The sequence below is a fragment of the Arabidopsis thaliana genome (assembly GCF_000001735.4).
Source record: "Arabidopsis thaliana chromosome 1 sequence".
In the NCBI taxonomy this organism is placed as follows: domain Eukaryota; kingdom Viridiplantae; phylum Streptophyta; class Magnoliopsida; order Brassicales; family Brassicaceae; genus Arabidopsis; species Arabidopsis thaliana.
The window spans coordinates 5072595-5085308 of record NC_003070.9 but is presented as its reverse complement, the minus strand read 5'-3'; the positions used below and the strand labels follow the sequence as shown (position 1 = coordinate 5085308).

The 12714-nt window shown below is 36.6% G+C and overlaps 5 protein-coding genes across 10 annotated transcripts; 3 read left to right on the top strand and 2 right to left on the bottom strand.

Annotated features, from left to right (window-relative positions):
• Nucleotides 1-45: 45 nt before the first annotated feature.
• Nucleotides 46-994, top strand: KNATM (KNOX meinox protein; the record flags this gene model as incomplete). Of its 3 annotated transcripts, NM_001160868.2 has the most annotated exons (3): nucleotides 46-260; nucleotides 358-483; nucleotides 654-994. In NM_001160868.2, 3 exons carry the CDS (start codon nucleotides 96-98, stop codon nucleotides 777-779), a joined length of 417 nt encoding a protein of 138 aa, NP_001154340.1. In that variant the 3' UTR covers nucleotides 780-994. The 3 variants fall into 3 exon arrangements, with proteins under 3 accessions (NP_001154340.1, NP_172929.1, NP_001154341.1); NM_101345.2 differs by having other exon boundaries at nucleotides 358-994; NM_001160869.1 differs by lacking the exon at nucleotides 358-483 and having other exon boundaries at nucleotides 96-260; nucleotides 654-957.
• Nucleotides 967-1633, bottom strand: AT1G14755 (S locus-related glycoprotein 1 (SLR1) binding pollen coat protein family). The gene is made up of 2 exons (NM_001035970.4): nucleotides 1484-1633; nucleotides 967-1386 (listed from the first exon to the last, which is right to left on the bottom strand). Exons 1-2 carry the CDS (start codon nucleotides 1542-1544, stop codon nucleotides 1211-1213), a joined length of 237 nt encoding a protein of 78 aa, NP_001031047.1. The 5' UTR covers nucleotides 1545-1633; the 3' UTR covers nucleotides 967-1210.
• Nucleotides 1634-2772: 1139 nt separating this feature from the next.
• SDS (Cyclin family protein) lies at nucleotides 2773-6083 on the top strand (the record flags this gene model as incomplete). 4 transcript variants are annotated; one of them, NM_001084070.2, is made up of 8 exons in its annotated part: nucleotides 2886-3149; nucleotides 3654-3905; nucleotides 4095-4262; nucleotides 4512-4678; nucleotides 4976-5104; nucleotides 5193-5373; nucleotides 5467-5511; nucleotides 5609-5804. In NM_001084070.2, 8 exons carry the CDS (start codon nucleotides 2886-2888, stop codon nucleotides 5633-5635), a joined length of 1233 nt encoding a protein of 410 aa, NP_001077539.1. In that variant the 3' UTR covers nucleotides 5636-5804. The 4 variants fall into 4 exon arrangements, with proteins under 4 accessions (NP_172928.2, NP_001322548.1, NP_001077539.1 ...); NM_001332136.1 differs by having other exon boundaries at nucleotides 4976-5101; nucleotides 5609-5770; NM_101344.3 differs by having other exon boundaries at nucleotides 2773-3905; nucleotides 5609-6083.
• Nucleotides 6084-7327: 1244 nt separating this feature from the next.
• On the top strand, nucleotides 7328-10130 carry TTA1 (class I heat shock protein, putative (DUF1423)). The gene is made up of 2 exons (NM_101343.2): nucleotides 7328-9302; nucleotides 9384-10130. Exons 1-2 carry the CDS (start codon nucleotides 7577-7579, stop codon nucleotides 9857-9859), a joined length of 2202 nt encoding a protein of 733 aa, NP_563958.1. The 5' UTR covers nucleotides 7328-7576; the 3' UTR covers nucleotides 9860-10130.
• Nucleotides 10131-10510: 380 nt separating this feature from the next.
• On the bottom strand, nucleotides 10511-12278 carry AT1G14730 (Cytochrome b561/ferric reductase transmembrane protein family). The gene is made up of 4 exons (NM_101342.4): nucleotides 11901-12278; nucleotides 11674-11722; nucleotides 11124-11323; nucleotides 10511-11001 (listed from the first exon to the last, which is right to left on the bottom strand). Exons 1-4 carry the CDS (start codon nucleotides 12063-12065, stop codon nucleotides 10741-10743), a joined length of 675 nt encoding a protein of 224 aa, NP_172926.2. The 5' UTR covers nucleotides 12066-12278; the 3' UTR covers nucleotides 10511-10740.
• Between the last annotated feature and the right edge of the window lie 436 nt (nucleotides 12279-12714).

The following is a 12714-nucleotide window of genomic DNA, read 5'->3' as shown; positions in this document are numbered from 1 at the left end:
CTAGCTTCACACTTAGATATGTTTCTATACATGTGTGTATATATACACACATACTTGTAGAGCATGTGAGACAGTGAAATTTACTAGTGTTAAACATGGATGTGAAGAAAGATGAGAACAGTATCTTAGAAAACATGAAACAAGAGATTAATCATAGTCTAAAAGAAGAAGCACAAGAAGAAGAAGAGATTCTAAAGAAGAGAATCTCAAGCCACCCTTTGTATGGGCTTCTTCTTCACTCACATCTCAATTGTTTAAAGGTACCCCTCTTAATGCTTCCCTCTCTCTCTTTTTTATTAAAGTGATGTATGAGTATAAATGTTTATCTCTTATGTATTTGGACCCAACCACGACCAGGTGTGTTCCGGCGACTTTGACTCACCGGAGATCATGAACACGGCTGATGATCTTGCCCTATCCAAACTCTCTCTCCACCCTGACTCTTCCTCCGAAGCTACCTCTTCAGAACTTGATCAATTCATGGTTCTTTTTTTTTTTTCTCCCTGCCAAAACATATTTACACAACAAAAAACAACTTTTCACGTTCTTTTATTTTTTCCTTTGCAAATTAATTTGACTTTCAAGTATTCTAAGTTTATTTTGCCAAGAAAAAAACAGTAGCACTTATACTTGTAAATTGATTCACATAATAGGAAGCGTATTGCTCGACTCTACGGGAGCTCAAGGAAGCAATGGAGAAGCCTCTTACCGAAACGCATCGTTTTGTGGATGCGGTGTACACTCAGCTAAACGACATCGTTATGTCATCACCCCCTTAAAAAAGGGTAACATGAACAACTGTTCGGTGCTACTATGTCAATGCATTTTGCCAAATTACTACTCAGTCTACTCACGATTTATTGTACTGCGTTTACGTAACGCGTTTGTATGATCGTTTATTGGTAACCGTAATTTATGGCATGCCCTCCTGCTTTTTTATTTAAGAAAAATAAAACTAATTATATTGTAAATATTGCATTGATCATTTAGTCACACTCTTTAGAAAACAACAGTAAAATTTAAATATAAAAACAACACTAGCTTCCATGATTATTTTTCATAACCATTTATAATTGCGTCATCTTGTAAGTTGTAACGCATTGCCTTTCTTACTATGTAACGGTTGTTGCATATTTTTGTGTACATAAATTTATACACAAAGATAAAAAGTGACTAAGCTTAAAATATCCTTGAAAAAGCCTTTGGGTCATTAACATGGTGTAAGACTACAGGCGCATTCAGCAATTGGAGTTCCGATTCTATTACAGTAAGAGGGAACAGAACCGTAATAATCGCGACACATTTGTTCGCATTTGTTAGCATCGCATGGAACCATTGGCCAGAAAACGGGGCAAGTTTGTTCCATCATTCTCGTCTCTCTCGCACCTTTAAACAAACATCAGAAAATTTGTGACATTAATTAACAGGATTTGGCTTCTTATAAAGATAAGATTAAAACTACTATTTAAAAGATAATCTGTACCTGAGGCTGAAACGATGAAGATGGTCATGATAAGAACAGCGAAATTTATGAGGTTTCTCATGGTTTTATGTTTTTTTTTTTCTTAACAAAGACGTAAACTTGAATCGTTTTATATGCGAAATTGACAGAGAAAACCGGAAAAGATAGGATCTCCTTTTCTTTCTTTCTTTTAGTGAAATAGATGATAAACTTGTTTCTGCTAAAAGAGGTGTTTATTTTGGAAATTATGAATTTTCTGGTCAATGTGATCTTAGAATTTTAAATAGGCTGGATTTTGTGACCTGATTCCGTGTCTTATATCTGTATTTACTATATTTAGATGATTCTCTGATAACTGATGTTTTAAAAAGAAGATAATTTTGATAAAGAAGTGATTACGAACTTTCCAACATTAAAAGTTTAGAGTTTATTTGATTTTATATCTAATCTTGGTTTATATGTTTTTGATGGGGTTTACTAATTATATTATACCATTCAAGTTGAAATATATACAAGTTTTTTTTGTTTTATCCCTAAATTCTCTAATGTGATATATATAATATATAATTTGGATCGGATTCAACCAAACCATGAACGAGATTTACATTTTGCCGTTTTCCGAAATGTTTTGGGCTTCGTAAAGAACTAAAGGTGATATTTAGATATTGGGTATACTATTTGTTGTATTGGGCTTAAAAGTTTACTTTTTTGGCCCAAAATTAATCAACTAAAATAAGATCACCAATGGAAAAAGAAACAAAAAAACCAGTAAAACATATGCAGAAAATGTAAATTTACAGGGCCTAATATAATCTGCTTGACCATGCCATTGCGACATAACAAATGTTACACAAGTAGTGTACCTATAAAGTAGTGTACCTATAATATATTAACAGTGATCAATTTCAGTGTATAAAAAAAGTCTTCTTAAATCATCTTTTAATTCCAACAATATGACATTCACAAACTTATCTATGATTTTTTTAAAAAAAAATTCACACGTGTGCTCAATTTATGTTTCTTTTAGTTCTTCCACGTGATTTGATGCAAGAAAAATGATTAGACTGTATGTTAAAAAGCATACTAGAGAAATTAATTATAAAACATCAATCAGTTGAAGTAATTATCAAAACCGCATGCTTTTTTAGCTAAATCTGTGATTGTACTGACGCAGATGCATAAATTCAAACGCAAACGCTGATCTCTACATTAGCCAAACAAGAATAGCGTCCAAATTTACGACTGGTTTCACGTGCACCAAACCGTAGGGTATAATATCTCTCTCTCACTCTCCAACATCCCCACTCTTCCCAAGAAACTTCTATAACTGCATCAGCCCACTCTCTAGTCTCTGACTAACGAACTTCCATTTTCAAAATTCGAATTTCTAATTTCTAGTTTCAAGCTTTCGTACGGAGAAAAAATGAAGGAGATCGCGATGAGGAATTCAAAGCGCAAGCCTGAGCCGACGCCGTTCGCCGGGAAGAAGCTCCGGTCGACGCGATTACGCCGGAAGAGAGCACAGATCTCTCCCGTTCTTGTTCAATCACCTCTCTGGAGCAAACAAATCGGAGTCTCTGCTGCTTCTGTCGATTCCTGCTCCGATTTGCTAGCTGATGACAACGTTTCCTGTGGTTCGAGCAGAGTCGAGAAGAGCTCGAATCCGAAGAAGACTCTAATTGAAGAGGTAGAAGTTTCTAAACCTGGTTATAATGTGAAGGAGACGATTGGTGATTCGAAATTTCGAAGGATTACGAGGTCTTACTCTAAGCTACACAAGGAGAAGGAGGGAGATGAGATCGAAGTAAGCGAATCGTCTTGTGTTGATTCGAATTCTGGTGCTGGATTAAGGAGATTGAATGTGAAGGGAAATAAAATTAACGACAACGATGAGATCTCTTTCTCACGATCCGATGTGACCTTCGCCGGACATGTCTCCAACAGCCGGAGTTTGAATTTCGAATCGGAGAATAAGGAGAGCGACGTCGTTTCTGTCATATCTGGAGTTGAGTACTGTTCCAAGTTCGGGAGCGTTACCGGAGGAGCTGATAACGAAGAAATTGAAATCTCCAAGCCGAGCAGCTTCGTGGAAGCTGATTCCTCTCTTGGATCGGCCAAGGAATTGAAGCCGGAGCTTGAGATAGTCGGATGCGTCTCTGATCTCGCTTGCTCTGAGAAATTCTCGGAAGAGGTTTCGGATTCTCTCGATGATGAGTCATCTGAGCAACGTTCAGAGATATATTCACAGTATTCCGACTTCGATTACTCGGATTACACTCCGTCCATCTTCTTCGACTCTGGCAGCGAATTCTCTGAGAAATCTTCCTCTGATTCTCCTATTTCACATTCTCGCTCTCTGTACCTCCAGTTCAAGGAACAGTTCTGTAGATCCACGATTCCCAACGATTTTGGATCTTCTTGCGAGGAAGAAATTCACTCTGAAGTAAGTGGTATAATGATTTCATATCTCTTGGAATAATTGCTAGTGGTTAGAGATTGAAGATGTATGTGGTTATATGGTTGAAATTTCATTCGATTACTAGTCTATTTTTGATATGAGACTTGTTCTGCTCTGTGTTTGATTCTGAAATTTTGTTCTGGAATGAATCTTAAGTATACATTTTCGTTTTAGTTGCTAAGGTTTGATGATGAGGAGGTGGAAGAGAGCTATCTAAGGCTGAGGGAAAGAGAAAGAAGTCATGCATATATGCGGGACTGTGCTAAGGCATACTGCTCCAGGATGGACAATACTGGTCTCATCCCTCGTCTACGCTCCATCATGGTTCAATGGATTGTAAAGGTGAATTTTAACTTTCTGTTCAAATGCATTTAGTTACATATACATTGATCTCTGAATGTTGAAGCTCAGAAATATGTATCAGTAGCAGAAGATTATGAAGTAAATGAATATTTGGAGATCCTGTTCCTGGTTTTAAGAATGTTTTAGCCTAAGGAAATCTATAGCTTACTTTGGAATCTTTTAAGGTTTATGTATCAGTCAGCTATGATATTCTTTGTTGCTGATTGTCTGCTCCCTGATTACAAGCAGCAATGTTCTGACATGGGGCTTCAGCAAGAGACATTGTTTCTAGGAGTTGGTCTGTTGGATCGATTCCTGAGCAAAGGATCATTCAAAAGCGAAAGGACTCTAATACTAGTCGGGATTGCGAGTCTTACTCTGGCCACCAGAATTGAAGAAAATCAACCTTACAACAGGTACCAACCATATTCCATCTTCATGATTCTGACTTCCAATGTTCATTAGAAAAGTGTTCTGAGTAGGAAAAAGATTAGGACCATTACAAGAAACTGAGTATTACGCTTAACCAAATCAAGGACTAATAATGGTCTAATACAAACCCTTATGGTTCAATGAATTGGCATTTCATGTGGGTATCGAATATTGGATTATGTTTCTCAAAAACACTCTTTACTGGAAAGAACCTTCCACAATACACAGGAATAGTTCAATTTTCTTCAACTGCTCACCTGATACTTGCTCTTTTTAACTAGCATCCGGAAAAGGAACTTCACCATTCAGAACCTAAGATATAGCCGGCATGAAGTGGTGGCAATGGAGTGGCTGGTTCAAGAAGTCCTCAACTTCAAATGCTTCACACCCACAATCTTCAACTTCTTGTGGTAAAACCTCTCTGACTATATATTTTCATGTTCCAAGACACATTATCCACACAGAAAGATACATATGACTATCATTTATACATGTCAGGTTCTACTTAAAAGCTGCTCGAGCCAATCCAGAAGTTGAAAGGAAAGCCAAATCCTTGGCTGTTACCTCACTATCCGACCAAACTCAACTCTGTTTTTGGCCCTCAACTGTAGCAGCTGCACTCGTGGTTCTCGCCTGCATCGAACACAACAAAATCTCTGCATACCAACGAGTCATAAAGGTATCATCAGTCCCTTCAATAACACTTTAATACCTTTTAGTATCGAGAATATACAAGAATCTTCACAATCCCAAAACCTCTCTTTCTCTCCAGGTCCATGTTAGAACAACAGATAACGAGTTGCCTGAATGCGTTAAGGTGTTTTCAGTAACACTCTCATTATATACAAATCTCATTTTTACCACTAAACGTAAGGTAAGTGACTGTTTTCACATTTTTGTTCCCTATACAACAGAGTCTGGACTGGTTGCTTGGGCAGTAAGCAATCAAAAAGAACAAAAACCCTAAAACCAGGACACAGTATACTCCGATACCAACACACAGGTTATCATTACTATTTACAAAAACAAACACAAGGTAAGTAATAAGAACTCCTCTACAGATTTATATACTTAATCGAGCTGGACTTAATTAGCTCTTAGTATACCAATTATTAGTGCCACCATTTGTGTCGCTCATACACATTTATTTCTTATTTTCCCTAATTCATTAGACTCTCATATTCTTAAAAAGAATATTTCCTTGTTTGATATTTCCTCTTTATTACGTATGAAAGGTTTTCAATTTTTCTAATCTTCACTGTTTCTGATCTCAAATATGAAAAAGCTTATCAAATCCAGCTTAAAAAGAGAGTGTAGTCGAATTTAACTAAAGATTTAAAAATGGTAATGTTTTTCTTCACACACGCTATAGGATGCATTCTCGACGGTAATCAAATTAAACAGTTTGTAAAATGGTTAAAGCAAAACATGCTTGTAAACTAGAGATTTTTTTTTCGATCAAAAATTAGAGATTTATGTATGTAACAATTATAGAATAAATACTAGCATATATGTATGTACGTACATAAAAGTCAGTCTAATTCTCTAATAAATATGGTAATCTTATGTGTTATAAACTTATAATCTTATGTGTTATAAAATCTCAATTTTAATTTTCTAACATTACGGTTGGGATTAAACCTTTCAACCCATTCGTTTAAGTAACCAGTACATTCATGATACATCAAACAATTAAAATAAAATAAAACTATATACGTAAAACTTAAAGCCCAAGTAGTTGAAATGTCAGCTTTACGGCTATGTGAGAGTGGGAGTGTCGTTCTACTGAAGGTTGATCATGAAGAATGTATTTCAGTTAGGAATATCATATGACCATGAGTCCATGATATGATCCTAGATGGATAGTGCTAGTGTGGGGGTAGAGAAGGAAGTGAGAAATAAGAAGAAATAGAGATAGTGGTTATGGGCCCTTTAGCGTGAATCTAATTTACGTGAGAGTTGAGACCACTCGTAAGTACGAGACTACCATAGCTTAGATAATGGGCCTTCACTTAAAACAATATTATAAAAGACCGTATCTTAAGTGGAGCTTAGTTACATTTACTGAATCCATTAAGAAAATCCTAAACCATAAATTCAGTTTGTGCAAATAAATATACGATTATTTGCATACAATTGCATATCCTATAATTAATAACATTGTTAAAAAAAAGTCAACGGCTGTGTGCGACACTGCCAAAAATATGCCAAATGCTTACAAAACAAAGGTAAGAAGAATATGACAAGTTGGGCATCAATAATACGTTACGTGTTGACTTTTCAAATTTTAAATTATATACTTTTAATATATATTCGGACCTGGTCCATTTATATTCTTGAAACGTAAATCACTTCACAGGATTGTATTATCGATTTAGTTCTTATAAATACAATTAAACAATATCTTAATCAGTAGCCCATCAAATTTAGGTTATTTTTACTTATGTTTCTATATATCTCAATAATATTATGTAATCATTTTTCTTTAAACGTGGTAAGTTCAGTCGATGGGAATATATGCTTTGATTTGAGTACAAAGACGAGACTTATTTGTCATCCCAAATTTCATTATGTCCGAGAAAAAACAAAAACTTGTACTGTATTTTAAAGCATCGAAGCATGACGAAAAACCGCGTCTAGTGACTCGTGTGAACACTTTGAACCCCCCAAAAAAAAAAACCCGTTAGATATATTATTATGCTCGAACTTGCCGAATTTTTAATGACAAAAGTACCCTCAAAAATCTCACGTTATTACACTTTTGCCATTGAGACGACCAAACTTTTTCCCACCGTTTTACCAATCTCTCTCTCTCTCTCTCCGCATCGTAATATCCACTCTCCGTCTCTATCTCTATCTCTCATTCTCTCTCATCCAACGCTATGATCGGAGAGAAAGATCTCGCCGGAGATGGAGAGTGTTCTCGAACCAAAACATCAAAGCCTCGATTCTCTAATCTAAACAACCAAACTCATCAAGACGACAAAACCGGTCAGTATCATCAGAAAGGCGTCGACTTTCTCAACGTCCGGTCCAACAATCTCGATGGTGGGTTTTCTTCAAAATCATCACCCAGATCAGGAAACGAGCTCACTCTTAGCTATCTCTGTGAAAACTCCGGTAAACTCGCTGAAAGTCTTGGTCAAAAGGGGAAAGAAGTAGTCACCTTTTCTGAGAATTCAAGCTACGATGATAAATGGGTCGAGAGAGATTTCTTCAATTTGAGAGAAATGAATCCTAATTCTTCTAAACGTAAGGCTCACGAAGAAGAAGAAGAAGCTGAAGAAGAAGAAGATAAGAAAAGTAACAAAATCGAAACCCTAAATCTCTCTTTAGCTTTACCTGATGTATCTCTGTCTTTAACGGCGTCAAACGCCGTGAAAAGGCCGAGAGTGGTGACGAGCGAGAGAACAACGACGTCGTTTTCAAACGATTTCACGGCGACGGCGCCGTCGATGTCTTACTCTTACTCTCATCCTTTCTCTCACAACATTAGCTGCTCGATGACTCGAAACTCCACAGATTTCGATTGCTCCGTTGGTAAAGACGATCACATCTGGTGCGCCGGCGAAGGAACCAACGGATCTGTTCATAGCCGATTCAGACCAATCGGTGACGGCGGCGTAGCGCTCGCGAACAATCCAGTTTCCGGTAAACCTTCAAGCTCTGCTGATTACTCTTTCTTTCCCTCGGAGTTACCGGCTCGGCCGGGGAATGAAGTCACGATCTCCGGCGATTCGAGGAAGAAAGTAGCTAACTTGGAAGATAACGATGCGGTTAGATCGGAGAGGGTGTTATACGACATCGTTTCGAAATCGATTTCTTCTGTGGCTTTGATTATTCAAGGGATGGCTGATGAAACTCTAGAATCAGCTAAAGAGTATCTAAGGAACTTGATTGATTCACCGGAGAAGAAGGAGAAGCTGGTGAATCTTCAGAACCAGATTGATAAAAGGTCTGATCTTAGTAAGGAGACGTTATCGAAATGTGTTAAAGATCAGCTTGATATCTTGGTAGCTGTAAGAACAGGGCTTAAGTATTTCCTCTCTGGTAAGATCAGAATCCCTATGAACGAATTGGTAGAGATCTTTCTCTTCTTGAGATGTAGGAATGTGAATTGTAAGAGTCTCTTGCCTGTTGATGATTGTGAATGCAAGATCTGTTCCAACAACAAAGGCTTTTGTAGCTCTTGTATGTGTCCTGTTTGTTTGAGATTTGATTCAGCTAGCAATACTTGTAGTTGGGTTGGTTGTGATGTGTGTTCGCATTGGTGTCATGCTGCTTGTGGGATTCAGAAGAATTTGATCAAACCGGGACATAGTTTGAAAGGTCAGAGAGGTACTACTGAGATGATGTTTCATTGCATTGGATGTGCTCATAAGTCAGAGATGTTTGGATTCGTTAAGGATGTTTTTGTGTGTTGCGCTAAGAATTGGGGACTTGAGACTTTGATCAAGGAGCTTGATTGTGTTAGAAAGGTTTTCCGAGGAAGTGATGATGCAAAAGGCAAAGCATTGCATCTTAAAGCCAATGAAATGGTTAAGAAGCTAGAGAGTAAACAGATTTCCCCTCTTGATGCTTCTAACTTCATCATTCAGTTCTTCAACTGTAAGTTCCTAATTTCTACTTGTATAAGATTCTATAGATTGAAGTTTGATTATATCCTTCTCTTATCACAATTTCTTGCAGATGCTGAGTCAATACCAGAAATTCCCGACCCACCGAGAGAGCTAACCGTTGCAGCGGAAACGAGCTACAGAAAAGACGAGGCATCTGTGACGCCTTCAACATCAAAGGATCAAAAGAAGAAGAGCTTTGCGTTAACAGATGCAATGATGAACAGTTTTGATAGTTTAGAGAGCATGGTGAGAATCAAGGAGGCTGAAACAAGAATGTTCCAGAAGAAAGCAGACGAGGCCAGAATAGAGGCAGAGAGTTTCAAGAGAATGATAGAAATGAAGACGGAGAAGATGGAGGAGGAGTACACAGAGAAACTAGCGCGTCTGTGTCTGCAGGAGACGGAGGAGAGAAGGAGGAATAAGCTGGAGGAGCTCAAGAAGCTTGAGAATTCGCACTGCGATTACAGGAACATGAAGCTGAGAATGGAGGCTGAGATTGCTGGATTGTTGAAGAGAATGGAAGTTACAAGACAACAATTGGTATGAAGGAATCCGAAAAACAGAGCCTTTCAATTATCCATTTCTCTGCACTCTGCTCCTTGTTTCGTTTTGTGGGAAATACAAAATTAGTGATAAGTGTTTTATATGTTTCTCTGGAAATTGTCTTCTAAATCTTTTTTTTAATCTATAACTTCCGTTTTTGATTATATTTATAACTATATATATTTTATATGATTATATAATACATGTATTTTGTATAAAGTAAATCATTTGTACTGCCGTACATATTTTGGTTTTAAAGGTTAATCATAAAAAAGAATATGAAAATGAAAGTACAACTAGTAGATAAGAATTTAAATTTGGATAGAAAATTTAGTTTTTAGATAACTTAAATATTTCTCATTACTCATTAAGTGACTATTTGTAGACTTTATTTTAAGTCCAAACTTATAAGTTTCAGATAAATATAGCCACACATATAAACAAAGTTTATCATTCTTTTTTGCAAAAAAATATTCACTTATACAGTTCTATTTCACCAAAATATATACCACTCAAAACATCTTTCCTGTTAAATAATACCACAAAAACATTAAAAATATTATACTGAGAAAGAGTATAAAGCTAAGTGAATGGGATTTAAATGTAATTTTCTGGACCGTTTAAGTTGCTTTCTGACCTGTAAATTTACCACTACAATTAACATATGCAAATTATCACTTTAAGACTTTAAGTAAGCATCAAAGATCAAACACAAAAGAAGATAAATAATATCCAAAATTAAATTTAAATATCAAATAATCACTCTCGTGATCAATTAGATATCACACGAATTACATCTACACACGCAAACAAACAAACAAGAATTCGTAGAATTATAAAATAATAAAGCAAGATTTAAAGGTGAGACTAATATAGTACTCCGGTCAGTTGTAACGGCCAAGGGCGACGGAGAAGTCGACGGAAACGCCAAAGAGTAGAATGGCTAACCCGAGGAAGTTAATTAGACGTGACTCAGCGTTTGTGCTCTGACCAAGCATCGTAGCTCTCTGCATGAGTCCGGTCAGTGCTGCGACAATACCCATATAAAGTAGAGCCCGACCACCTAAGACGTGCCACGGCATCATCCTCGTCCTTGTTCCCGACGATGATTGCGGCGCTAAGAATGTGAACGCACCGAATAGCCACTGTGAAATTTATACGCAAGCACCATAAGGTTCAGTTATTTTTATGCAAGTTTTTTTTTCCATTTTTATGAAAGTTTAGGTAACGTTAAAGTAGTATTTATGAAGTATAGTAGTTTAATAACCTGGACGCCGAGGAGGATGAAAGTGGTGAGACCGATCCAGGAGTGAAGAGAGACCATGTCTTTTAGGTTTACTTTGTCGTGGAATCTAAAGGCGGCGCAGATTCCGACAATACCTAGAACTAAGCCTATTAAGTGAAGCCCACCGTGAACCATTTTCTGAACTTGGTGCGACGCGTACGCCGTTTTGTAAGTCATCATTGCTTCATCCCATAATCAACCAATCATTGTCAAAAACATTTAAAAAACACACACATGCAAAATCACGAATGTAACTTTTGTTCTGCAGAAAATCACGTGTGTCCAGATTTATTAATTCGAGGGGAAAAAATCAATATATCGATAGCAAAATTATTCTATGAATAACACTATGCCAAAAGAAAACACATTTCAGTATATGGACGAGTTCTAACGAATTTGAACGGGCTATATAATTTGGGGGCAAATTTCAACTAAACTTAACTGGTTCTATACTCGAATCAACCGTATGCAAAATTAATCTCTATTCGGGAAGTTTTTTAATTGTTATTTTCTTAGATCGTCAAGAAATTACCTTGGCCCACGAGGAAGAGAAATCCACAGTACATGAGAAATGGGTGCACCTATATAATTAATTAGCAAAAGATATTCATTACAGTTAATAGGTAAAGGATTTAATTATTTCATGCATGTATACATACATTTTTAGATCAAAGGTTCACGTGTATAGTTTTTTTTTTTTTTAATTTGTTCACATGTATACATACTAACATATAGAAAGTGTATAAAATAAAAACTTACATTTAAAACCTTAAGGGGGTTGTCGGAGCCATACTCGATGCCTTCACGGTAGTGGAGAAGCCAAATTAGCATCAGAACAACAGCTAAGATGCCAAAGAAATGAGCCACAAGTGTTGAAAGCGACGAGTGACGCTTTAGAGTTGTTCGATCCCCTGAGAGATTCATTCTCTGGCTTGGTTTTGGTTCGGACCACTTCTTGTCCAAGAAGATGATGACTCAATCAATGAAGAGAGAGAGAGAGAGCGCGATACAGAGAACAAAAGAGAAGAGAATGTGCTAGATTGAGTATCACCTGTTCTGTCGGGTAAGGATGATATCTAAAAGGGTTATTTATACTAAAGTGATTATTTTGTGAAAACAACACAAACAATATATAAATGGAAACTTAGAATCACACGTAAGTACGTATATGTACGCCAGATGTCTAATTAATAGTATATACCTCTAACCAATGCTGTTAAAATTGATCTAACCCGAAAGGTTGATTCGACCACAATCCGGAAAAAACTGTGGTTTAGAATCTTTAAACTTCGCAATTTCGAATTTTCGAATGCCCTGCACAAAATTGAAATGTGCCATTTTTATATGTTTTTGTTAATGTAAAATTTGTCGCTATTTTCCCCCAAAAAATGACGTTTTAAAATGTTGAAGTATCCAAAGCGATGGTTTATTGTTTTTCTGAAGGGAATAAAATATTTTTAAGAATTGGTGGAAAATTATAAAATTTGGTATTTTTTCCTACTACGTACTTTATAATTAGTGATTTAAGATATTGGTGAACGAATTAATAGCTTACGTGTAAGGGTTTGGAATA

What these genes read in the sequence shown, in the direction of transcription:
- TTA1 (NM_101343.2), top strand. Translation starts at nt 7,577, where the DNA reads ATGATCGGAGAGAAAGATCTCGCCGGAGATGGAGAGTGTTCTCGAACC. An exon ending in CATCATTCAGTTCTTCAACT is followed by an intron (nt 9,303 to 9,383) that starts GTAAGTTCCTAA and finishes AATTTCTTGCAG; the next exon opens with ATGCTGAGTCAATACCAGAA.
- AT1G14730 (NM_101342.4), bottom strand. Translation starts at nt 12,065, where the DNA reads ATGAATCTCTCAGGGGATCGAACAACTCTAAAGCGTCACTCGTCGCTT. An exon ending in ACCCCCTTAAGGTTTTAAAT is followed by an intron (nt 11,723 to 11,900) that starts GTAAGTTTTTAT and finishes TTAATTATATAG; the next exon opens with GTGCACCCATTTCTCATGTA. An exon ending in TCATCCTCCTCGGCGTCCAG is followed by an intron (nt 11,002 to 11,123) that starts GTTATTAAACTA and finishes TAAATTTCACAG; the next exon opens with TGGCTATTCGGTGCGTTCAC.
- AT1G14755 (NM_001035970.4), bottom strand. Translation starts at nt 1,544, where the DNA reads ATGAGAAACCTCATAAATTTCGCTGTTCTTATCATGACCATCTTCATC. An exon ending in CTTCATCGTTTCAGCCTCAG is followed by an intron (nt 1,387 to 1,483) that starts GTACAGATTATC and finishes GTTTGTTTAAAG; the next exon opens with GTGCGAGAGAGACGAGAATG.